At 41.0% G+C, this 27,401-nt stretch overlaps 2 protein-coding genes across 2 annotated transcripts in view; one reads left to right on the top strand and one right to left on the bottom strand.

The window, feature by feature from the left end:
• zgc:173742 (DNA topoisomerase I, mitochondrial) overlaps window positions 1-7,948 on the bottom strand; it is a 78,791-nt gene extending 70,843 nt beyond the window's left edge. Inside the window, exons 1-3 of the mRNA XM_034177027.1 lie at window positions 7,618-7,948; window positions 1,506-1,560; window positions 2-54 (exon numbers count right to left, since the gene is read on the bottom strand). Coding sequence (XP_034032918.1) covers window positions 2-54; window positions 1,506-1,560; window positions 7,618-7,739 — 230 coding nt within the window. The 5' untranslated portion in view covers window positions 7,740-7,948. The remainder of the gene's footprint in view (window position 1; window positions 55-1,505; window positions 1,561-7,617) is intronic.
• Window positions 7,949-14,196: 6,248 nt separating this feature from the next.
• The window catches only part of mlycd (malonyl-CoA decarboxylase), a 23,598-nt gene continuing 10,393 nt past the window's right edge, over window positions 14,197-27,401 (top strand). Inside the window, exons 1-3 of the mRNA XM_034177028.1 lie at window positions 14,197-14,871; window positions 25,044-25,156; window positions 25,238-25,394. Of these exons, the coding sequence (XP_034032919.1) occupies window positions 14,362-14,871; window positions 25,044-25,156; window positions 25,238-25,394 (780 nt within the window). The 5' untranslated portion in view covers window positions 14,197-14,361. The remainder of the gene's footprint in view (window positions 14,872-25,043; window positions 25,157-25,237; window positions 25,395-27,401) is intronic.

Below are 27,401 nucleotides of genomic sequence, written 5' to 3'. Positions count from 1 at the left end.
CCTGACGCCATTGGTGCACTCCAGCACCTTCGTCTTTGTTTCAGGTGGTTTGACCTGAAAGAAAAACATGCATTAAAGTTCAGTGAAACACGCTACACATATACATGAAGCAATGTGACTGTGTTCACATTTGTACATTAGGAAGTCTTTCTGCGACTTCATGTGAAAGCTGTTAAAAAATATAATATAAATATTTGGACAGTGACAGTTTTTATAACTTTGCATCTGTACACCACAACAACAGAGTTGTATTAATACAATCAGTGCCAACTGTCAGCTTTATTTCAAGGTGTTCCTCAAAAACACTTCATTAAGGAATTAAAACATACAAAGTCCCTCCATTTTCAGAATAAGTAGTCAGTCCTATTTAGGCCATCAGGCAACTTAAATGAACAAACTAAATATAAGGATTACTGTAAATACAAACCATAACTTATTCGTAGTTTACTTCTGACAAGTAAGGGGATGAATACATGAGCATTTCCAAGTCACTGAATGTGTCTTGAGCTTCACTGACATCAATCATTAAGAAATACAAACAGCATGGTATTATACGGGAAATCTGTCTGGAGTAGGCAGTTATAACAAACTAAGTGAGCATGCAAGAACTTTGATGAACAACTTGTGATATCTTCCCTTTTTATATGGACTCAAAGATTGTTTGAAACAGAATTGAACCCCCTATTTAAAGGCTAATAAATAAAGTTCTAGTGGTGCCAAAGAAAATTTAAAAAATTTTAAATGACGTAAGCTTTAAGTATTTGGAGAGTGACAAAAATTTTTTTTGGGGCTCTAAATATCACCACAATGGTAGCAATATTACAGATCACACGGGGGCTTCCCCTGACTCGTGCGAGGGATGCTGGGAAGCACATGGTGACATCCAATCAGAGTACAGACGCACAGTGACATCTGTTGGCAGCTCTCTCAAATACATTATTTCAACATGGTATAAAATGCTCCAAAACAGCATATTTCTGTGCAAGTCTAACATGTTTCTCATATATCTTGTAAACATTAGCGATAAATAAACACTTTTAAATCTATAAACACTTTTCGTAACAAGAGAACACTTCTGAAGTGATTTACAAGATGTTTTACGGATGTTAGTGTGCATGCCCCATGTACACACATCATGCAAGGTCAAAGGTAACTGCCTGGTCATTAAAAAAAAAAATCATGTATGCGCACATCCACATCCTCCTGCAGACTGCCTTAAAAGCAAAATAAAATATTCCTTAAGGAATTCCCCCCAGATAAATATGTTCTCTTCATTAAAATAAGCTATAATTTTGCAGAAAATTTAAATAAACCTACATTATAATGCTTGGATTTCAGTCTAAACCAAATTTTGCCCATTTTGTGAAAGCTGAAAGGCTGTACAGCTTTAAGGACCTGACTGCACATTGTGGTCCAAACAGCTGATGGACCAAAAATTAATCTGATCAAAAATTAACCCTCCCTGTACATTACAGTAGTAGAGGAGGGAGAAAAAGCTGACTTACCTTCTTCTGAACCATTCCATTTTCTGTCCGTTCTGTAGATTTAGTCCGCTTTGTGCTGTTTGTTGGAAAATCACGATATGGGACATGGATGGGAAAGATTAAATAAATGAGAAGTGGAATGCTTTATCACTGCAGCATTTCAGCTGAACAGCTGGTAACATATAGCAGAAATGCAAAGAAAACCCCAACTTCAAGTGACTTCTTTTTCACTGTGACACATAAGAGACAAGTTGAGCTGCACTCATGTCAAGAGTATCCTTTCAGTGAGAGAATATTATGCAGATTCGTGTCTCCACCTGCTTAGAAGCATTCTAGTCAAAGATACAAACCAAAGCAATCACACTGCCACAAGCAGCGTCTCTGAGGAAAACTCTACAACTCTGAACATGTTTCATCTCAGCTTGGCCTTTTCACCCGTCAGAGCTCCACATACCGTGACGCTGAGTGGCAAATATACCCCACGTATGTTTTTTTTTTTTTTTTTGAGATATGGGTGGGAGGGAAGAAAATCACACACTGTCCACGTGCGTCACCATTTTGAACATCAATCGGGGAGAATACAAGCGTGAAAGCAGCAGGCACTCAGAAAAATTAGTTCCAGGAGTCGTGTTGCTAAAGAAAAGTTAATCCTTAAATCAGCAATTCAGCCAGCGCCCCGTGAAATAACACAAGGGTAGCTGTCACCAAGAGCCGCCTGCACTCCTGCCAGTAGCGCTTACAGGTGTCTATTTATTTCTCTCCTCTCATCAATTACACTAGCCAATGACAGATCACTCTGCATTCATTTGTCTGCTCACATACGAGTATGCATGGTAATAAACGCACCACATATCAAGGTAAATTAATATATTCATATGAAGATGGAGTACCCACTGTACTCAGTAATAAATGTATGCAGTCAAATCCAACGGGCCACTCAGCCACCGTAGCATTTTCTCACTCACTCTTCTTTTTGAACACTCTTTAGCAGAAGACAAATAATGTTTGCTGTGGTTGCAACACTAAGGGTCGTTTTCCTTAACATGCTGTTGAATATTTTTTGTAAAAACACCTTCATTCTGCTACACCAACTAGGAGTTACCATAGTAGATAGCATCCATCGCCATCTCACACCCCGTCCTTTGCATCTTCTTCTGACACACCCTCCAGCTGCATGTCCTCCATTATTACATCCATAATCTCCCTTGTTGACTTCCCTTTTCTCCTCCTGCATGGTGGCTCCATCCTCAGCATCATTCTCCCAATATATCCCATGTCCCTCCTCTGCACGGGATGCCGTGACCACCATGGGACCGTGACCAATACCTTTGCCTCGGATATGCTCATCTGTAGTCCTGTCTACCCTCGTCACTTCGAGGGATGGGAATCTGAGAAGTCGTTCCAATTATTTCTGTCCACCACGAGAGTCATACAAGTGCATCTCAAAAATTTTAATATGATGAAAACTTTTTCGACAGATATTTCAGAAAGTGAAAATAAATTCTTGACTAATTACATAGAAACTAAAAATATTTCCAAGCATTTTTTTTATTTTGATAATTACAGCCTACAGCTTCAACTTGGAAGGTGCAGCTCCCATCCAGAGATGGGAGTTGTGTTCGTGTTGGCGATCCTCCTGTCCTGTGCCCCAATAGCATTTCTTGTATATTCGTCCGTGAATTGTTCTGTGAATTGTTCTGTAATTTATGTTTTGTAGCATGGCCCAAGCAGAGGGTCACCCCTTTGAGTCTGGTCTGCTTGAGGTTTCTTCCTCAGAGGGAGTTTTTCCTTACCACTGTTGCTCTGGGGGTTGGTAAGGTTAGACCTTACCTGTGTGAAGCACTTTGAGGCAACTCTGTTGTGATTTGGCGCTATATAAATGAAAATAAATTAAAAATTGAAAAATTGGGACTCCGACGAGGGCGGTCGCATCTCCTCCACTCTCCCTTATCTCTCTGCTTTTAACCTTCAAGTCCCTACTTCACCAGGCTGTGAATTCCTCAAAAACTATACTGGATTCTGGATCTATTGGACTACTATTGGATTAACCATGGAATTGATCAGCTGGTCTCTGAACGCTATTGACACCATTTTTTCTACAAGAAGGTCAGGACCGGGGGATCCTACCTGCCCAGATGGAACGTATCACGTGGGCTATGTCTTCAACTCCTGGAATTCCTGGCATGTGGCATGCTTGGCGCCTTTCTCCGTTGAGGATGTTGAGGATTTATTCATTTTTGGTCTCATGGCAGCAGGGCTGGAACTTTTTGGCTTATGTGCTGCCCTGATCTACCGGAAAATTGGCAAGACGGCGGCATTCTTATCTCAACCCACAAAGACAATAACTGACTTACACATGGACTGAAGCATGCTCCAGTTTCTCCTTTTACCTCTCTTCCTGCCCCTCCCCCCCTGCAGCAGGGCCCCGTTCTTCCCAAGCTGGCAGGTGGCGCGACTTGACAGTTGCAGCGGCTACAAACACACTCCTCCTAAATTGGAAAACGGACTGTTTCAAGTTTAGTGCACATAAACAATGTCAAATGTATATGTGTTGTCCTAATTCTGATGTGTGCCATTATTACGGTAAACAAGTAATAATTGTAGATTAATTGCTGTTTGTATGTGGAATGTGAGTACGGAAATCTCGTAATGACAATGACAATAAAAACTATCTATCTATCTATCTAAAAACAAAACAAAAAAGTCTTTACCCATGTGAATCACCTTGGGGCAACTTTGTTGTTATTTGTGCTATACAGATAAATAATTGACTAACTTCCTCCAAAATGAGGGCAAACAGCAAAGGTCATTACTGTATCAAGCCATATTCATGGAAAGTTGACAAGAAGGGAAAAATGTTGTAGGAAAAGATGCACAAGCAACAGGAATGACCTCAGCCTTGAGAAGAACACCAAGCAAAGGTGATTCAAGAACTTAGAGGAGGCTCACAAGGAGTGGACTGAGGCTGGAGTCAGTGCAGGGTTCTCACCAGTGCATATGCGCATTGGGGGCCCCTATGCTGTGATTTGGGCCTCTATGTTGTGATTTAACCAGCATGGGGGGGCTTCTCTATTTTTTTTTCCTTTTTTAATGGACAGATTATATTTAATGTCCCACCTAGCAACACAAAGTGGCCCTAAAAATGCAGGAAACACTGTTTTAAAGGGTTACAAATTTCAACATGTTATTGGGGGATGCCCCCGGACCCTCCTACAATACTCGCTCCTGCAACGCTCGTTGCGCGGCTATGCCCTGCTAGGTTTCCCCCTATGCTATGAAAAAAATCCTGATGAGAAATCTGCAGTGCATTAAGAATCACAATGCATGCGCCCAGGAAATAGGCTATAAGTGTCACATTCCTAGTGTCAAGCTACTCCTGAACTAGAAACAATGTCAGAAGTGTCTTAACTGGGCTAAGGAGAAAAAGAACTTGACCATTGCTCAATAGTCCAAAGTCCTCATTTCAGATGAGAGTAAATTTTTCATTTCATTTGGAAATCAAATTCCCAGAGCATCGAGGAAGAATGGAGAGGAACAGAATCTATGTTGCTTGAAGTCCAGTGTGACATTTCTATACTCAGGGATATGGTTGGGTATCAAGGACCGGTTCTTTTTGAGAATCATTAAGAAATTATTTGATCCACCGCCATTTTTTGCTTAACGATTTCCTTATCGGTCCTTCAGAGCGGCCGTTGTTTTTGAGGGTGTTTGTTGGTAAAATGACCATCTCTACGTTGATTGCAGACCCTGCAGCGGGTCTGTAATCAACCACTTCTGTAACGGCTCCACTTTGAAGGTTGAACCAACAAAGCAGTGCTCCGACCCGCTGCTTTGTTGGTTCTCTGCTTCACTGCTTTTCAGAAGCGGCAAGTCCGCTTCTTAACTCCTCTCAAAGCCATTTAAAGAGGTCAATCATGAGTCACTTTTGTGCGTATTAAAGTCACTAACTGGGAGTCTTGTCTTGTTGCAGGCAGGAAACGAGAATCGTCCCCTGTTCCATTTGCACAGCTCCAAACGCTGCACCCCTCTCTGCTGAGTCAAGTTAGAGTCCAGCCGGAATTAATAACTTCAAAGCGAATCACTGTTTTAAATCAAATGACACCTCTTTCCAAACAATGTAATACAAACAATAAACTAGAATCGAACAAAAGGTTCCCCCCCCACCCAAAATGAGACGTCCTGTGTTCTTTATGAATTACACTGATGCTGACATGCAGCTCAGCTCAGAGGCTATGGAGTGACATTTATGCCATTAATGTCTGAAATTGAATGCTTTAGACAAAAACTACAGATTTTGTTTATTTCTATTTATGTCCAGAGATCAAGGATCCACCATGTAGAGTTTATTTATATCCAGATCAAGGATCCAGTGACCAATTTCATATTTATTTACTTTAAGACTCAATAAAATGTCAGTGACATAGAAAACCTGTAAAGCCTACTTTTAGTACACAGAAAATTCACAAGCTTTATTGATAAGGGAATTGATAAGGAATCGGATCAATAAGCAGAATCCATAATGGCATCAATATCGATAAAATCTTATCAATACCCACCCCTACTCAGTGATGACTTGAGGTGCCATGCCATCTGCTGGTGTTGGCCCACTGTGTTTTATTTCAATTTCAATTCAATTTCAATTTATTTCCTTTATATCACGCCAAATCACAACAGAGTTGCCTCAAGGCGCTTCACACATGTAAGGTCTAACCTTACCAACCCCCAGAGCAACAGTGGTAAGGAAAAACTCCCTCTGAGGAAGAAACATCAAGCAGATCAGACTCAAAGGGGTGACCCTCTGCTTGGGCCATGCTAAACATAAATTACAGAAACAATTCACAGAACAATTCACGGACGAATATACAACAATTGCTGTTGGTGCACAGGATAGGAGGGTCACCAACACAAATACAACTCCCATCTCTGGATGGGAGTTGTATGTTTTTGTCATGTCAAAAAGTCAGCATAGCCATCTACCAGAATATTTTTGAGCACTTCATGCTTCCATCTGCTGACAAGCTTTATGGAGATGCTGATTTCCTTCTCTAGCAGGATTTGCCACCTGCCCACAGTGTCAAACCTCCTAGAAACCGATTTGCTGACCATGGTATTGCTCTACTTGATTGGGCTCATAGACAATATTGTCAACAGGAAGAACAGAGAGAACAGACCCAACAATACGGATGAAATGAAGGCCGTCATCAAAGCAATCTGGGCTTCTGTAACACCACAGCAGCTCCACAAGCTGACTGCCTCCAAGCCACTCCGCAATGATGCTGGAATTCATTCATAAAGTGCTGCAGCCAAGTGTTGAGTGCAGAAATAAACACTTTTGAGACATTCCACATTTCTGTATTACAAATCCTTTTTTGGATGGATGTTATGAAATATTCTAATATTGTGAGACACCTAAATTTTGATATATCAAAGTTAAAATAAAAAAAACGTGGAAACATTTTGTAATGAGTGTAGAATATATAAAATTATCACTTTGTGCAATACCTGGTAAAAATGAAACTTTTTCATGGTATTTTTTTAGATGCACTGCTAAGTATGACATCATCACATCCTCTTATCAACGGTGGCATGTTTTACCCCCTTCCGCAATACAGGCTCATATGTCATACTTTCAGATGTAACGTAATGATGCCAAATGTTGCGTCCAGGAAACAGGGGAAAAAGCTGCAATGATGCTGAAGACCGCTGTCATCCTTCAGTTTTCCACTCACAATATTGATTAGAAACTGATAAGGGAACTGAAAAAGAATCAGTTCTTTGACCCAGCAACCTCTTCCAATCATTTTGTTATAATGTTCCCAATGCTTTTTGCATTTTATCTTCCACAAACTGACAGGATGATCACATAAATTCCACTGTCAGTTGGTAGAGGTAATCAGTCAAAAAGCAGATTATCACATTTTTAAAGAACAATTCCATATTAGAGTTTACTTTTGTCAACACCATGTGATGAGCAGTCTGCTGCAGTATGCTCACGTTCATTTATCAATAACGACCTAGTCTACCCATTTATGACAAGGATTTATGCATGCAAATTATACATCAGGCTACGTAATTCTTCATGGTTAATGTTCTCAATCGTTTCATTCGCAATCCTTTTTTTCGTACACTTCACCTGTTTTTGAACGCAGCGTTGTCCCCTTCAGCGTTGCTGCATTCACGGTCTCCGGACTTTTCCCCTTTTTTGGACTTGTGCTTAGCTTTCTTGTCTCCTTTGGGCTCCTTCTCTTTGCCCATTTCTCACATTCACCTTTGCAAAGCACGGTGAAAATTAACTGGTTAAATGCTAAATATGTAAGTATTAGCAATTATGAAATTTGTCTTAGCAACTTAACGCTAGCTTTAGCCAAATGGGGAGCAAACCAATCACACATGAAGTCGTTAATTTAAATAAATATCCCGTAATGAACACATAAAAGTTAACTTGATTACACAACTTGTAATATAAGTCGTAAATGTATCACGCTCACCACTGATGTCATAAAATAATGAGTTTATCGCGTAAAATGCAAATTTTGTTGCCGGGCAGAAACGGGACTAACACTAAGTTGGTCCGCGTCTGTGCCAGCTGCACTCTGATTGGTTGACAAACGCCGGGAGTTGCCAGGTAAGGTGATGTATTTTTTGTTTTTAACAAAAATAACAACGTGGACACAGCGTACTTTTGGCGTTCTAAACATTCTGTGAGATGGGTTTCCAATAACTATGAAAGAAGGGAACAATAAATGAAACAACAAAAAAAGCCTTTAATTTGAGTTAACTACACTATGTAACACAATTTTTGTTCCTGGCTTCTAAGTGTTATATTTCAACTGCTTATGTCTAAAGTCTATGGAAAAATGACTACATTCAGCACAAACATTTTTACCCACAGACATGCCAGTTGTGCAGTTACGACGTGTTTTGTCATCAGATTAAATGTGATGATCGTCAAATATAATTTTCAACATTTATTTTTATTTGTTTGGAAACTTCAAAAACTCAAAATTGAGAGACGTTAAGGCAGTGATTGTAGTTATGGGTTAAATTTTATGAAATGTATAAAATCTTTGAAAATTTAAACAATATGGTGTTGTGCAGTTCTGGAAGTCTTGCACAGTAGGAGAGTTCTGATTTGGTCCATGTCCAATTCCAGAATATACTGGGTAGTGGTGATAGCAGGGGTGATGGACAAGTGGTTGGTGCACTTGGTTTCAATGCGGAAGGTTCCCGGTTCAAACCCCTGCCACATTTCTACTCCATGTAATGTGGAGTTGCGTCAGAAAGGGCATCTGGCATAAAACGTCTGTTAAATCAGCATGCAGATCCACTTGGATATGATGTGGCGACCCCGAGTGAAAACAAGTAGTGATGGGGCTTACTTAAACTGTGGTAGTTGTGGCATGTGTCTCCCTGAAACTTGGGTCCTCTACCAGAGGCCTGTGAGTCTGAGGTCTGCCCAGTATCTTATAGCTGTTTATTGGATTGCGCTGTTCTGGACAGAGACGCCAGATGTTGCACCTGTATAATCTGCTGAAATGATTGTTCCAGTTTGTGGGAAGTTACAACACAGAGAGCTACCCTTGCTCTTTATTCAGGTCAAATTCCAGATTCAAACTCTATGGAACAGTGACAAATAATTAATACTTTAAAGTATTAGCAGGAAAAAATGTTTGGGTTATATCTACTATGGTAGTTGTAATAACTGTGGTGTTCGGTTGCTTTTAAAGAGCAATGATACACCTTGCCAGGTGCAGAATTAAAAATGTGATTGAGTTTCAATTGCTGCAGTTTATGTGTGTGTGTATATATATATATATATATATATATATATATATATATACATACATACATACATTTGTGTATGTGTGTGCACATAAAGTGAGGAAATGCACTCAGTTATATTTGCATATCAAAAGGAACTAGGCAAGATGGACTCACATCTCCCTTCCTATTTAACATTCTTTATCAAAAAATGATATCAACTTTAGACGATTCCCATAATGGTATATGTATTAATGAGGTAAACTTCAGTGTGTTCTGCTATGCGGATGATGTGTTATCAGCAAACTTGACAGTCACTGGCCTGCAGAGAATGATAGACGATTGTCACAGGTATGCACACGGACTGAGGTTCAGTCCCTTCCAGAGTGAATGTGTCACATTCAAGTGAAGCCTATGTGGATACTTAATGACACACAGCCCAATGGAGGTAGACAGTGTCTAGTACTGAGACTACTGAGATCATTACTGTCTCGTAATGATCGACATGCCCACGTGCAGGGCAGGATAGTTGCATGCAGGCATGCCTTCTTCTCATTTCAGGCTGTAGGTTTTAGCAACAGAAATGCTGATGTTAGCATGCTTGCCTATGTATGGAATGCAGCAGTGAGACAAGTCCTCACCTATGGACTGAGCGCAATTATCTGTCCAAAAGACATATCAGCAATCTTGAAAAGACTTGGAGCAGCGTGGTGAAAAGCAGACTTGGATTACATAAATACACACGATCTTTCCCCATTTTACAATCATTGAGAATTTATCGGCTTGGACAACTAATAAGGTGCGCTCACGCTAGCGGCGACCGTGCTTAGCTTAAAACACATGGTGGAGTTTGTTTTGTGACAGACAACGATTTGAACAAGCTTATTATTAGTATGCTGTAAGCCATCTGGAGGCATTTGCAGTATTTGCTGGGACGTCTCCAGCTGAAGTAGAACTACTGTTGGATGAAGAGCTTGACAAATTTCTGTCGCAATTTTTCGCTGGACTGAGGAAAGTAGACGGCACTCTGTACACGAAAAAGTCAATGCACGGCGTCAGATACATACTACATCATCAGGATTGTTTTTGAACTGTCTGACAGTTTTTTGCAAGTTGACTGAGAACAATTTTGGATTGGATCTGATAAGTTTACCCCGGTCCTTTTTATTATACTGTTCCAAACAAGACTCAAAGACAAAGTATTTCTCAGATTAAATTGATTAAAAATCACAGTGAGAAACAGGCCTATGCTTCCACAGGCTTCACACACACCGGAGATCCACCAGTGAACAAACCCAGAACAAAGAAACAAACACTTTTTCTAAAAAAAAAAGCGATGTGGGCATGGCGAAGAGCAGACTCCATCCTTGCAAGTCCCAACCTCATTGGTTTCCCATGGGCATAGAGGGGGTGCCCACCACCTTACTCGAGACCGGGCATGCAAGGCCCATATGAAACCCGAATCCCTCTTGGTTCTAATAACCAAAACTGGCCAAATCCACTTCTACATACATGTTTTAGGGGGGAGGTCACTGGAGCCCTTAGGATGAAAGTGCACATGCATGAACACACATATACACACACCGTCAGCCTTATACGAGGTCTATTAGACAATAAACCTGTTATGTGTCGGACGCAGCCCGGAGAACCGACCAGCGTTTGAAGGACCCAGTATAAAATAAGCAGAGCACGGTACAAAGGATAACTGAGTTTAATAAACATAACAGTGATGTGATAAATATACAAACAAATAAGCGCGCGGTCTGCGAGGTGGTAATTGCGGTGTGCTCCCAGCAGCACTAACGGTCCGGAGCCAGAAACAGTTCGGACCCAAGGACCCTGCCGACACCCCCCAGGTGGCCGCGACAAACCGAGTCTGTGAATGAAGAAATCATCATGTGAGTTCACACTCCACACACAGAGAGAACGCTCAAAGGTGTACAAACAGCAAGCACTTCCTGGCTTAATTACTAATCAGCTTCTCACCCTGCAGGCATGGAACACCCTGTTCACAAACTCCACTGCAGTGGAAGCTGATTAAACGACTAACATACAGCTCAATATAATAAGGTGTGAGGGACACCACATTTACTGACTGTACAAATGTTAGTCACAAAACATAACGTACCTCAGGAAGTGTGCTGACGAGCTTGAGACCTCACCCCCTCCTCTTTCACAGACTATGCATCAAACCTGGACGTTCTCAGCATCCACTGATGATGAGATGGCTCTCAAGACGACGATCTCACCCGTCTGGTCACAAGGTCGAGTCTCTGGCAAATACACACTGTGTACTCCAGACTTAAATGCCACCATGCTCCAATCCGTGTAGATGCACCACAGCTGTAAGTCCTGACGAGCTGCACGTGATCAGCCTCAGGTGATCAGGGTGAGGTCCTGATAAATCAGCCACACAGTCACTCAGTCCTAAACGCGCGCCACCTGGAAGGAAAACCAAAAGACAGAAACAGAAGACAAACAAAAACCAGCCAGGCACGCCAGCCACAACAAAACCGACACTTTTATTTTTTTTTTAACTATATGGATTTGAATGACATGCGATTACACCAATCATGCTTGAACCCTCGTGCGCATGCGTGAGTTTTTTCACGCGTCGGTGACGTCATTTCCCTGTGGGCAGGCCTTGAGTGAGATGTGGTCCCGCCCTCTCAGCTGAATTCCTTTGTTTCACACGCTGCTCGAGACGGCATGCGTTGCTTTATCAACATTTTTTCTGCACCTGTGAGGAATATCCGAGTGGACACTATTCGAGAAATTAAGCTGGTTTTCTGTGAAAAGTTTAACGGCTGATGAGAGATTATGGGGTGTTTCTGTCGCTGTAAGGACTTCCCACAGACCGGGACGTCGTGCAGCACTTCCAGGCGCCGTCGTCGGCCTGTTTCGACCTGAAAACATCCTAATTTAAGGCTTAATTCACCCAGGACGTCGTGAGAGAACAGAGAAGATTCAGAAGAGGCGGCATGAGGACTTTATGCGGACATTCCACTGTTTAAGGACATTTTGTAATGAAAGACGTGCGCGCAAATTCGTCGAGTCGTTTCCGTGACAACTCGGTAAATCTGTGTGCGCCACGACAGGAAAAACACCTCCGTGTTGAAAACCATTTGTAAAATTCAGGCGGCTTTTGATGGCTTTCAACAAGTGAGTAACTGAGAAATTGTTTAACAGCTTGGGCATGTTCCAACTTGCCCGTTAAGGTTTCCAACGGAGTTGTTCTTCCTGTCGCGACCCCCCGCGGTCGGGTGCGGCCCGACATGCGACTCTGCCCGCACGTTCTTTCATTACAAAATGTCCGTTAACAATGGAATGTCCGAATAAACTCCTCATGCCGACTTCTTCTGAAAGTTCTCTGTTCTCTGACGACTTACTGGGTCAACAGAGCCTGAAATGTGGAAGTTTTCAACTTGAAACGGCGAGACGCTGCCGCCTCGAAGCGCAGATCGCCGTCAGGCACTGTGGGCCGTCCTTAAAGCGACACTACCAGACCAAAATCTCTCATCAGCCGTTAAAATTTTTACCGAAAACCAGATGAATTTATCGAATGGTGTCCACTCAGTTGTGCCTTACAGTTTTTGAAAAAATTTTTATCAAACAAAGCAGCAGTCTCTGAGCCATTCCTAAACAATGAAAAAACGACGAGAGGGTGGGCGACTCCTCACTCAAAGACTGCCCACAGGCGAATGACGTAACCAACAGGCGTGAAAAAACTCTTGCATGCCCACGAGGGTTCAAGCATGTCTGATGTAATCACACGTGATTCAAATCCATATGGTTTTTGAAAAAAATAATAAGGGCGGATACTTTTCTAATAGACCTCGTATATTAGATCACGAATCGCTCACTGGAGCCCTTATTTTCATCGTTCACGTGGTACTCAGGTCAGGTAGTAAGCATCACACCTTACTTACTATGTAGTAGCAGCTGGTGAGGGTGGACTTTAATTAGAATCCAAATGGGCCAGTGCACACTGCATGCGAGTTAAGGTGTGCGTTTTTTGACTTAAAATGTACCTGCTGTGTACAGCATGCAGACTGTCGATATGCCTCCCAAGAAGCAGGGGCCATTAGGTCGTAAAACCCCAAGTGATAAATGGATGAAATGTAAAAGAGCTGGGGAAACATCTGCAGAGACACTAAGAACATTATATATCCTCCAGCATTGCTGTGATATGACATACTATAATCTTTTTTCATCATTCACTTGAGTGTGATGAATGTCACAAATTGCTGTATGAAAATTAATGACAACATACGCACAATGCAGTGCAACTTACTACACCTTAACTAAAGTGACATGAAATACACAATAACATGGCTAAAATTCATCTCTGTTACCCATACGTGGAATGGGTAACTCAGCTAGTAGAATATAAACCCACAGATATATTATTGCAGCAGATAAGAGAATATTTAGAGCGGAATCCTGCAAATGCTGATACAAGCATCAAATTTGGCACAAATACTCCTTAGACATTCCTCTTTTGAAAAACCCGATTGGCCACTTGAATTTTCAATCAGCGGTCAAGTAGGGGCCACTTGAAGAATTCCACAGGGTTCAAAATGAAAAGATGCTCCAATCATATTGAAAAATATACCATATTATTTTGCTGATCATAAAGATTCCAAAAAGGTATCATTTATGACTGAATTCTGTTGAGTTTTGGAATAAAAACAACAAGAATGGTGACAAAGGTCATTTTCAGTTTGTACAAAGGTCAAAAGTTAAATTATGAGTTGACAGAGTTTTAAAAAGGAATAATTTGGACCATGCATCATGCTTGGTTTTCAAGTTACGGGGTAACGTATGTCACATGTCACAGAATACAATGTCCTTATTTGACCTTTACTTTGGAGCATTCAAGACTGTCAAAAGTATTCAATTTTTTTTTTAAATTTAATTAATTAATTTAAAAGAGTAATGTCTACGGTGTATTTGTGCTTGCATCACCATCTGAAGGATTGTGGTAGTTATCTGCTTCACGAGTCAAATCGAAGCAGCAGAATGAGGCGCACTGTGTCTTTAAGAAAACCGGAAGTGATTCTGCTCTGTTGACTTTTCGCTTTCCAGATCCCCCCCATCAGCGGAGCTCCCGGTGATGATTATGATCTCCCGTCCTCTTCTCTGGGTTTTTGGTGGCAGTGTGAGGCGCTGCTGGCGACACCGAGGTGTTGTGGACTTCCGCTGCTACTCTTCTTCCCCGGTCATGGAGGACATCCTGACGCGAGCTGCTGGACTCTTCCCCTCGTACGAAACGAGAGAAAAAACGGCGCCTCCTCCTGAGGCCAACACCGCGGACTTCATGCGGTTCTACGGCAGCCTGGACCAGGAGCAGAAGCTCGGCTTCCTGAGCAAACTCTCCCAGGAGTACGGAGTTGAACATAAAGTGGTTTCGGAGCTGGCTGGGAAGCTGCTGGACGCTCAGCACAGGGACGTGGCCACCGTTCTGCAGGTGGAAGACAGGCTGCGGTACAGTTTGACTCCACGCTACAAACACTTACTGAGCCACATCAGCAGGGTGCAGGGCGGAGTGAAGTTTCTGGTGGACCTCCGAGCCGATGTGCTTGACATTATATCATCCAAAACCAGCGAAAGCACGCACATCAGGGTAATAAAAGAAGAAGAAGAAGAAGCTTGTTTACGTTTTTCTACGGGTGCTGGCATGAGTCAACATGACAAATCGCGTTTAGTATGTGTTTAGTCAGCAGTTATGCAAGAATGTATTGAAACTTGATTGCAACTTTTAAACCTGCCTTAGAAGATTTACAGTACTTTTTTTAGGCTGATATATTTTTAAAAAAAACTTTTTTTTTTTTAATTACCAGAGGCCAAAATTGTGTCCATTAGTCCGTCCATCTGTCTGTGTTCAGCATAACTCCAGTCCTATTACTGCCAGGGCCTTCAAATTTACAGGGAGCATTCCTGGGACACAGACCTCGGACAAGTTCGAAGATGGCTAATCTTGACTTATTTTAAGAGGTCAAAAGGTCACATTCTGTTTCCTATTTTTATGCTCATACGGCCGAAGGTATTTTAGCATTGCATTACATTTCATTTTTATTATATTTCCCCTCCCTTGTGCAGGGAGCAGAACTTGTACAGCAAAACTGTGAGTGGGTTAGTCCAGTCCATCCCAGCAAGATTGGGTGGACAATAACTCAAAAACAATATACAAATATTGAATGTTTATGAGTTTATAAGTATTTCATGAGGTGAAAGATGGATATTCATTCCATTGAAAGAGTATAAAACATTCATTATTTCTTTTATATAATGGCTAAAATAATCCTTGTCATTTAATATTTTATTAATTTATAATCAACAGAAAGGGACTTGCGTTTTGGTGTTCCAATGGTGCTTTGACATCAACAGTCCAACACGAACTTTAAATAGGAGTCCAAAATTGTTCTCAGTCAACTTGGAAAAACAGTCCATGATACTTCCAAAAAAAAGAAAAAAAAAAACGACTGTGTACTTCCTCAGTCCAGTGAAAAATCGCATCAGAAATTAGTCCAGCTTTTCATCCTAACAGCTCTTCATTCCAGACGGCTTATGACAGAGTGGAGTTGTTTTGGTGTGTGTGTGTGTGTGTGTGTGTGTGTGTGTGTGTGTGTGTGTGTGTGTGTGTGTGTGTGTGTTAGCACCGTCAGTTAGCTCGTTCAAATCATCAGCAAAACAAACTCTGGTATGTTTAGCTAAATGCTGCCCCCATAGTGTGTGCATGGGCAGGGTTCGCAGTGTGCAATGGTACAAAAAGTATGGAACCAAATTTCCACAGTAAATGGAACCATATTTGCACGCTAAATGCAACGCAACACAAATGGGACAAATAATCCATGTCACGTGGTATACAAAGCACCAATCACATGACAAGGATCAACTCAGCCATTATATAATAAAAGCTAGTATGTTGCATCTTTCCACATCAGAGAAACATAATGAGGATGAGCTCATTAGTTTGTGATGATTTTTTATGAACCAGATCAATCGAAAAAGCAACTTTGTCTGGCCTATGTCACATCCCATAGATATACCTGCCACCTGCTGGGTGGTTGATGGATGGATTGTGGAAAATTACCAACAGTTGTGGTACTTGCATGTGTTTTGTCAGACATCTGATTAATACTGTGCATCACACGCTGTGGTCAGGGAACAACTTAATACTATAGTGTGAAGGATTTATGGGTGTTAACTAGCATTTATAACCATGTGTTAATCAGTGTATAAATTACCTGCAACAGTAATTTAATGTATTTTCATAAGCATAGAATTACTCCTTCATATTCATGGAGGCCTCTATGTTTCACCATCATGTTAATACAGTAGCCTATAAGAGACATACTTTCTCCACCTTTTGCATTTTGCAGCTTGGCTGGAAGACTGAAGAAAAAAATAAGTGGAATCAGTGGTTTCTTCCAAGTACATTGGTTGCTAGAGCAAACTAACAAGTTTGAGAACCCTGTATAGCTTATCATAAGAGAAGACGAGCGAGCATGAGTGCCCACCACCAAGGAAGAGAAATTTGAAGGGAAGCAAAATCCTGACGGGCATTGAGTTAATGCAGTCTGCAGCGTCACCACTAGATGGTAGTAAATCCTGTGCACTGTAGTTTCAAGCTACCACATGCGGAGTGAAATACGCTACACTTTGAACTATACAAAAGAACAGGAAAGTAAAACCGTAATTATGGAATGGATAGAACATGCAGTTGGGAATGATACCAGAACGTTTCATCAATAATGCAAATTAATGATGACAAATTCAAAATGTTGTTCAGTAACATTTCAAAGTCTGTTCCAGATCATTATCCTGGAGCCTGTATCAAAAAGTAGACCTGATGAATACTGGCATCTGCTGGGTGGGCCACAGTGTAGATCCATCAAACTAGAGTACTACGCTCATATGTGGGCCAACAGTAGTTTCCAATTCCGCAAATTTTTACCTTGGAGAAAATTTTCAAGGTCAAAGTCCTGTTAGAAGTGGCTTTTCACAAGCTAAAATATAATACAAAATATAGATCAAAAGAGCTTTTCAATGTTAAACTCAAATATATGCTAAATGTGCAATACGGATCAGATGCGGATCAAAGTTAGTCTATTCATTGAGAGTGCCAGTTTGCACTTTATTGTCACAAATGAGAGTGACTGAGGCACTTTTGATCGCAATATAATGCAAAATGTATAGCAAATGAGCTTTTCAGTATTAAATTCAAATGTCCACAGAATCCATAATCCAGATCAGAACCAGATGAAACTTTGTCAAGTGATAGTGAGTGTCAGTCTGCACCTCACTTTCAAATATGAGAGTGATTGCAACACGTTTGAATAAGATATAATGTAAAATATACATTAAATGGGGTTTTCAATGTTAAATTTAAATGGCCACAAAATGTATAATCTGGATCAAACTTTGTCAGTCAATAAAGGATACCATCCTACACAATGCTGTCAAATATGAAAACAATTTGAGCTTTTTTGACAGTTATGAATTTTTGAAAATTCATTCAATGTTAAAGATAGAGATTTTTGAATCTTCAGTAAAAATTTCATAACGATATATAAAAAATTGTGGGCTACAGGCTGTTCACAAACAGGCAGACAAACAAAGGGGTGAAACCATAACCACCTCCAACTTCGTTGGTGGAGGTAATTATGAGTTTCATATCTAAAGGCTGCAGTCAGTGCACAGACTGTGTCTGTATGTACTAGTATACAAATTACTGGTGATCTGAGTGCTCTTCTAGTTCCTGTGGCACTGTGAACCACTACACAGCCAGAGCAGTGGAGAATATTCTGAGTTTTGATGTTGAGGCTGAGGTCTCGCCCCATGTGTTGCCTTAGTTTGTGTGGCACTGTGACCTCTGTCCTAGTTTTTCTTCCCCAGCTGCTTCCCACATGACCTTATAGACGGTGGAAACAGTTTATGTAGGGTTTGATGTTGCAGGATAATCTGACCTCTCAGATCTGCATGTGTGTTACATATTTTCTTCTCTCCTTGTTAGTGGAGATCATCTTGCAGCACAGATTTAACTGCTGGAAGTATCTTGTGCAAAAATGACACATCATGAAGAAGACACATCATGTTTTTCATCAATACTGTGTTGGGGTTGCATTTTGCAACAGAAAGATGCAAAAGTCCATATTTTTCCAATTATCAAACTGAATTATTATTTTTTTCTGATGACTCAGTAATTTAGTGAATTGCTTCAGCTGTGTTGTAGCTCTTCCTAAAATCTGTCAGTGTATTTCAACCCTACTAAAAGGTAATTTAAATTCCCATGACCTCTGTAAACCAGGCCTTATGAGATGTGCTGCACATCCTGTTGCCCAAATTGATTGATGTAAAAAAGGAGAAAAATACTGTAAATATAAAGGTTTTATCTGTATTGACTGTATGTGCAAAGCAGAAGAGGGAAAACTGGCAATCAACAATGTTGCAGATAATCAAGGCAGTGCAGATTCATTGAGGTGAAGATTTAAAAAAATGACCAAAGTAATCAAAGTTTGGAATCCCATCAGGCTGCCATAATTGTGCTTCTTACAACAGTGTCACTTTAAATTCTCTGCAAGATTGCATTCTCTTTGCTGGGGAATTGATTTTTGAGATTTCTCCTCAGTCTTACCTCCAGGCTTTTCAGCTTTTCTTTCTTTCTTTCTTTTTTTTTTAACAGTTGCATGTTCATAGAGAGAATGAATGAAAGGTGTACAAGCAAATTAGTGTTATGCACTTTATCAGGGACTTCTTTAACCTCCCTGGGAAGTCACAAAAATAGCAGTGAGGTTATTTTTGCCCCATGCACAGACTGCTAGGCTGCCGTGTGGCATGCAGCCTACTGGAGAAAAAGTCATGGCACACCTCCAGTGTAGTGTGTTGGCACAGTCAGTGATTGGTCAGTTGATTTTAGTTGATTTTACATATTAGACTGTTCTGTACTGTGTGTAATATCAAGTTGTACCAGCTCACAGCAGCAGTCCCTCGTTACTGCATAGGATTAGAGTGGGGAGGTGATGGTCTAGTGGTTAAGTGTTGGGCTTGAGACCAGAGGATCCTCGGTTCAAACCCCAGCCTGACTGGAAAATCACTAAGGGCCTTTGGGCAAGGTCCTTAATCCCAAGTTGCTTCCAGTGTGTAGTCAGTGCCTTGCATGGCATCGGTTTGCGAGTGTGTTTGTATGAATGGGTGAATGTGAGGCATAAATGTAAAGCACTTTGAGCAGCTGATGCAGATGGAAAAGCGCTATATAATTACATTCCATTTACCATTAAATCATACACCTACCACGTTGACGGTGCTGTCAAGTTGTGTTCTTTATGGAAATGTTGGACTGGGAGGGTTGTGCATCAATGTTTTTTCACTGCAAGCACTTTGTGTTGTTTTAGGAACACAAGTACAGTATACACAGCAAAATCACCAGTGTTAAATTAACACTGTTTATCTGGGTCCACATTGGGTCAGTGAGGATATATAGACACTGTCAGTGTTAATTTAACATGGTCAGTGTTAATTTTACACTGGTGATTTTGCTGTGTACTTGACAGAAAAGTCTGAAAGCAACACTTTTGTTTTTGCTCGCATTTTTTTAAGCGTTGAAGTGAAATAGCCAAGACTACTTCTATGCATGCAAAAGGTTTATTTTCCTCAATTTTTTTCACAATTTTGTGGTGAATTTTAATGGTGATCTCAACGTCCATTGTTCACCGTTGTTACCTAATATCCCTAATTTCAACAAAAATATTAATCCTATCAACTTTCCATTTTCACAGCATTCATCCTTGCCCAAAATGTATAATCATACCAAACGGCAAATGTCAGCTGTCTCCAGTTTCTCCATGTGATCGAAGTTACACGCAAGCAAGCACGCACTTGCACACATACACAGAGGCCACTTCGCTTTTAATGTATAGATAATTCAGAGTTTGAATGTCATATGTGGAGAAAAGTTTCAAATATAGTTAGTTTTGCTTATTATGTTGGTAGAGTTTTTCCCTGTGGCTTATGACTTTGAGTTTAGGGTTTGTTTGTTTTCCTTTTTTCATTGTATTAACTGTGATTATGACTGACAAGGTGCCATTAAGGTAAGCCTAAACTAAAGTCATCCAAGCAAACAGCCAATATAAAGTCTGTGTGCGTGTACACTCTGTGCTTGTGTGTTTTGCTAGAGATTTGCTTTAAATGAAGTCTGACCTTTGCAGGAGGTCAGGCCTGCTTTGAAATGGCAAGTTGTTTATTGAAGTGCCTCCTCTACCTCGACTGTAAACTCAGACAAATCACTGCTCATAATGTGAAAACATCCAGACACCATGCAGACACCCAGGAGAACACACAGTCTACACAGTGGGGAATTGCTCCCTGACTATCGATGGACTTCTTTGGTGTCTTCGCACTCAGTCAGGAAGAGAGAACTTGTGAGTTTTCATTATGAATTCGGTCATGGGATTCCGAAGAATATGTTCCGAGCCTTTTAGTAATGGGGTAGTTAGGATGTATATCGAGGCCAAAACGCACTGTCAACCACTAGGGGGGAAATTAACTGCATTAAACTGCACTTTTCCATCTGAATCAGAAGCTCAAAGCACTTTCCAGTCATGCCTCACATTCACAAACACACCAGTGTTGGGGTGTATGGGGCCATTTTTGGAGCAAAAGTATTTGCAAATGCGTATTTTGATCTGTGTGTGTGTGTAAACACATCCACAAATGAGTATAGCAATATGTGTGTGCATATTTTGATCTATGTGTGTGTGTGTGTGTGTGTGTGTAAACACATCCACAAATGCGTAAAAAAATCTGTGTGTGTATCCGTGTTTCTGTGAAAATCGGGCCACTCGATTGGATGTGTTCTTACATGTGACTTTTGCAACAGTTCTGCCGCGTTAGATCTGTAAGTGCGTGCAGCGATGTGTGTGTGTGTGTGTGTGTGGAGACTTGCCTGTGTGCTTCCTCCAGAGGGCGCAAGCACCAAAGACATCTGTCATTGCTGCCGTTTTAAGCCTGGCTGTTCCCTCGAAGAGATCAAAATACACATTTGCAAATACTTTTCCTACAGTAATGGCCCCATAAATGTCCAAAAGACAAATGTCGGGCTGTAAAAGACGAGACAGTTTTCCAAGTCACCGATGCAACAGTGTGTCATTTATGCTGGAAACACACATATAAAACCTCATTCATTTCATTATATGCAAATTGCATATATGTTTATTTTGCTTTTACAAAATAAACTCAATCAATCAATTATATTTAATTGATGCACAGCTATGGGGCCATTATTGTAGCAAAAGTATTTGCAAATGTAATGCAATCTGCATTTAATGAAACGAATGAGGTTTTGGCTCCGATAACTGTTAATTCATAGATACTGCATGCAAATTAAACTGTGAGTCCCTGTCTGTGATTGGTGGATGGTTTCAGGGGCGGAAACAAAGCTGTGTGTTTTTTATGCTGTGTGTCCACCATACGACACATTGTTGCATTGTTGACTTGGAAAATTGTCTCGTCTTTTCCAGCCTGACATTTGTCTTTTGGACATTTATGGGACCGTTATTGTAGGGAAAGTATTTGCAAATGTGTATTTTGATCTCATCGAGGGACCAGCCAGGCTTAAAACAACAGCGATGAGCGATGTCATTGGTGCTTGCGCCCTCTGGTGGTGGCACACAGACAAGTCTCCACACATACACAAATCGTTGCACGCATTTACAGATCAAACACAGCAGAACTGTAGCAAAAGTCACGTGTAAGAACACATCCAATCGAGTGGCCCGATTTTCACAGACACACGGATACACACATACAGATTTTTTTTTTCGCATTTGTGGATGTGTTTACACACCAGAGTCTGAGTAACATTTCATATTTTAGCAAATGTATATAAATAAGAAAAATTCCTGGCACTGCCCATTTATGAGGAGTTTCCTCAGAGTGTAATGTTACTTATTGTACTGAAACAGCTTTTGTTCCAACTTGCAACAATAAATAATTTAAATTAAATGTTCTGGCTCTTCCGCTGGTGAGCCCTAAAATTTAGTAGGTTTTGTTGCAGGTTACACTCACCTGTTGTCCCAGGGCCAATGGGCCCCAAGGTCTGTAAAGTATTTACTATAAAATACGTCTTAATAATAAGAAATGAGACACAAACTGGACATGTACATTTATTTAGTACTGCTACTGTCTGCATTGTCTTTGTCATACCGTTTTCTGTCAGTAATGTCAGAGCCACTGTTTCAAAACACCCATTCCCAATGTTTTGAGGCACCCATCTGCAGATAAACTGACACGAGGGCAAGTTGGAGCATCATTCCACCAAAGCCACATTAGCAACCCCACTTATCAGATGTGACTGCAGATGTGTATTTTTTATTTTTTTTTAATCGGCCAGTGACTCGCTCGATCATTAATACTGCTTGTGTGTGTGTGTGTGTGTGCGCGCGTGCATCCGGAAAGTATTCGCAACACTTCACGTTTCCCACATGTTGTTACGTTACAGCCTTATTCCAAAATGGATGAAATTATTTTTTCCCCTCAAAATTCTATACACAGTACTCTATAATGACAATGTGAAAAAAGTTTTTTTATATATATTTTTATAAATTCATTAATAATAATAATAATAATAAAAACTAAGAAATCACACGTACGTAAGTATTCACAGCCTTTGCCATGAAGCTCAAAATTGAGCTCTGGTGCATCCTGTTTCCACTGATCATCCTTGAGATGTTCCTACAGCTTAATTGGAGTCCACCTGGGGTAAATTCAGTTGATTGGACATGATTTGGAAAGACACACACCTGTCTACATAAAAGGTCCCACAGTTGAGAGTGTATGTCAAGAGCACAAACCAAGCATGAAGTCAAAGTAATTGTCTGTAGACCTCAGAGACAGGATTGTCTGGAGGCACAAATCTGGGGAAGGGTACAGAAGCATTTCTGTTGAAGGTCCCAATGAGCACAGTGGCTTCCATCATCTGTAAATGGAAGAAGTTGCGATCCATCAGGACTCTTCCTGGAGCTGGCTGCCTGTCCAAACTGAGCGATCGGGGAGAAGGGCCTTAGTCAGGGAGGTGACCAAGAATCTGATGGTCACTCTGTTGGAGCTCCAGCATTCCTCTGTGGAGAGAGGAGAACCTTCCAGAAGGACAACCATCTCTGCAGCAATCCACCAGTCGAGCCTGTATGGTAGAGTGACCAGACGGAAGCTACTCCTTTGTAAAAGGCACATGGCAGCCCACCTGGAGTTTGCCAAAAGGCACCTGAAGGATTCTCAGACCATGAGGAACAAAACTCTGGTTTGATGAGGCAAAGATTGAACTCTTTTGCAGGAATGCCAGGCGTCATGTTTGGAGTAAACCAGGCACCATCCCTACAGTGATGCATGGTGGGTGGTGGCAGCATCATGCTGTGGGGATGTTTTTCAGCAGCAGGAACTGAGAGACTAGTCAGGCTTGAGGGAAAGATAAATGCAGCAAGAGACATCCTGGATGAAAACCTTCTCCAGAGTGCTCTTGACCTCAGACTGGGACAACTGTTCATCTTTCAGCAGGACAATGACCCTAAGCACACAGCCAAGATATCAAAGGAGTGGCTTCAGGACAACTCTGTGAATGTCCTTGAGTGACCCAGCCAGAGCCCAGACCTGAATTTGATTGAACATCTCTGAAATCTGAAAATGGCTGTGCACTGACACTCCTCATCCAACCTGATTGAGCTTGAGAGGTGCTGCAAACAGGAATGAGGAAAACTGCCGAAAGATAGGTGCACCAAGCTTGTGGCATCATATTCAAGAAGACCTGAGGCTGTAATTGCTGCCAAAGGTGCATCAACAAAGTTTTGAGCAAAGGGTGTGAATACTTACGTACGAGTGCTTTCTTAGTTTTTTATTACATCTGCCAAGAACATAAATCATCTGCGTTTATTTATTTGTCTGTCTGTCTGTTAGCAGGATCGTGTCGAAACGACTGCACAGATTTTGACGGAATTTTCAACACAGATAAGCATTATGTCATGGAAGACTCCATTAAGTTTTGGAGGTGATCTGGATCCGAAGCCGGATTCTGGATCAAGAGTTCACTTTATATACAATTTGAAGGATTACGTCAGAACTACTTCACAGATTCTCACCAAATTTTCACCACAGATAGATATTGGGGCACGGAAGGTTCCATTAAACTTTGGAGGTGATCTGAATCCAGATTGGCGGATGTCAGAAACCTCTGATTGCTCTTGTTCTTAATAAATTAACAAAAATAATTTGTTGTGAGAAGAATTTTGAGGGGAAAATGAGGTACCATAACAAAATGTGAAAAAAATAAAGCACAGTGAATACTTACCGGATGCACTGTATATACACACACACACACAGTATTAATGGTAGAGTGATTCAATGGGCTGTTAAAAAAAATACATCTGCAGTCACAGCTGACAAGTGGCATTGTCAGTGTGGCTTCAGTGGAAAAGGAAATTTGGGAAAGTAAATGCAATCCTCTATTTTATATATATATATATATATATATATATATATATATATATATATATATATATATACCCTCCCCGTAGCCTGATGCATACCTGCTAAATGGCAGACACCGCAAAGGGCTGTGATTTGTCACTTTTACATTTGTGCTCTTTTGTCCCCTGTCATATTTTAATAGTTCTTGCAGTGCGCCCGCCGATTGCATTGCATCATGGATCAAATATGTAACATAACATGATAAAAAAAAATGATTTTTTTTTTTAAGTTGCAATTGGACATGGGGGTTTGTTTTCAGTTTTCACTCTGTATCTCCAGGACTTGAATGTCACGCTGAAGAGTTTACTGTCTGAGTGGTTCTCAGTAGGTCTGCTCCAACTGGAGAGAATCACGTGGCAGTCCCCCTGTGACATCCTGCAGAAAATCAGTCAGTAAGTCATGTCTGTTTACACATATATAATTTGTACCATGACACCAGAGAAATGCATCACTTACTGTTAATGTGTTGCCAGGTATGAGGCAGTGCATCCTATAAGAAATTGGACAGATCTGAAGCGCAGAGTTGGGCCGTACCGCCGCTGTTATGCCTTTACCCATGCAGCCATGCCAGGAGAACCCCTTGTTGTACTGCACGTAGCTCTCACTGAAGACATCTCTGATAACATACAGGTTAGAAATGTGAGCTGTTGAACTTTAATGGTGAGGTAAATGTGATTTATGACTTTTTTTTAATCATCCTCAGCTGACTAATTATTTCTCTGTGAAATGGGATGACTAATGACTGTGTGACAGTCTCTATGCATATATTGCCAGCTATTATTTCAGCAGGTGATTACCTGGGAGATCATTTGGAACGAAAACTTGAGCAAGCTCAAATTTGAAGAAAACCTCAATCCAATGTGAAAACTCTAAACCCTAAAATATATTGAGACAGAATGCAATTTTGTGATAAAATGATAAACTGACACAAATAGAGACGATTTTGCAAAGGCAGCGTGGTGGCCAAGCGGACAATACACTTGCTTCCTAAAGAGAAGGCTCCTGCTTCAAGATCTCATTCTCCATGGAATGGGGAGTTGAGTCAGGAAGGGCATCCGGTGTAAAATCTGTGCCAAATCAACATGAAAAACTGTGTCTGATCTGCTGTGGTGAAAAGAACATGCATATTGTACTCTAACTGTAATGTAGTGTTTCATTCCAACAAAAATCAAATGTGAGATTATTAGTTCCATAATTAAATATACTTGAAACTAATCAGTGAATTTACAAACCTCCTTAAAAAGAAAAATCTTTACGTGTGCTGGTCCAGTTCATGGCACCAAGAAAACTGCTCTTGTTGATTTTTTTTTCAACTGCCCCATTTTGTTCAGAGTCGCCGCAGCGTCTCCAGAACAGACCCTTGTTGAGATTTGGTGCACATTTTTTGACTACAGATGCCCTTCATGAAGCAACTCCAGTTTTGCCTGTAGAAACGTACACAGCCCTTGGTCTCCCATCCAAGTATTGGTCTAGTACTGCTTCTTAGCTTCTGAGATGTGATGGGATCAGGCAGAGCAGGGACAAAGCAGAGCAGTTAAAACAAGACAAGCTGCTAATGATGACGCAATAATAATAAAACAATTAACAAATTGTAGGCAACTGGGACAGATTGGTGTCCCGTCCAAGATGAACCTCGCCTCAAACCCTGTAACTGCTGGGATGGGCTCCAGCCCCCCGTGACCCTTGATTGGTGTAACTGAGTATATAAAATGAATGAATGAATTACAGGAGACTGCCTAAATTATGTGCCTCACCTCCTGAGCCCAACAAATCTCAGAAGTGAAGTAGAGTAGGTCCTGATTAATACACAGCTGAAACCTGTGCCAAATCCCAAGGTGGATGATCTCAAACATATCCACTGTGGTAGTCCGAGGCAACTGCAGACAGTCAAAAGAAGGGGGGGGGGGGTGTCTTTTAAATATTCTGAGAAGCTTGAGGGACATTAGATTATATGGTTGAAGTCAAATTTGATTCAGACAAAACCAGTTTTTCAGTGTTAACTTTATTCATACCCTTTAAAAACACAAATTTTGACTTGGCAATTGCCACACTGATCAGAGCAATCCAAGAATTCTGAAGTCCGTCATTCTGGATCACCTCCAAAATTCAGTGGAGTCTTCCATGCCCTCATATCTATCTGTGGTGCAAATTTGGTGAGAATCCGTGAAGTAGGTTTAATGTAATCCTTCAAAGCCTGTAGAAAGTGAAATCTTGATCCGGTTCATCTCCAAAATTTAATGCCGTTTTCATTGCCCCAATATCTATCCATAGTGAAAACTTTGTAAAGAACTGTGCAGCAGTGTTGACGTAATCCTGCTAACAGACAGACCAATAAATAAGTAAATAAATGCCAATGATTTTATTACGTCCTTGGCAGACGTAATTATATCCTGTTCACCGTATGTTATGTACAAACATGTCAGCTGCCAAATGACTAGGCAGTTCTGTTGAGGAACTCCAGTCATGCTGCTTTGGCTTAAGACCTTGTTCAAGGACACATTAGTGGTTGCAATGAGAGCAGCACTTTTTCACCTTCTCCTCCCACCTTTTTCCAGCTGGTCCATGTGATGGTTCAGCCTTTAGGCCACTACTACACCAATAAAGCCAATGAGCTGAGGCTCCTGCTGTGAATGCAAT

The sequence above is a fragment of the Thalassophryne amazonica genome, chromosome 8 (genome assembly GCF_902500255.1).
Source record: "Thalassophryne amazonica chromosome 8, fThaAma1.1, whole genome shotgun sequence".
Lineage (NCBI taxonomy): Eukaryota > Metazoa > Chordata > Actinopteri > Batrachoidiformes > Batrachoididae > Thalassophryne > Thalassophryne amazonica.
This window is presented reverse-complemented; position numbering and strand designations above follow the sequence as displayed.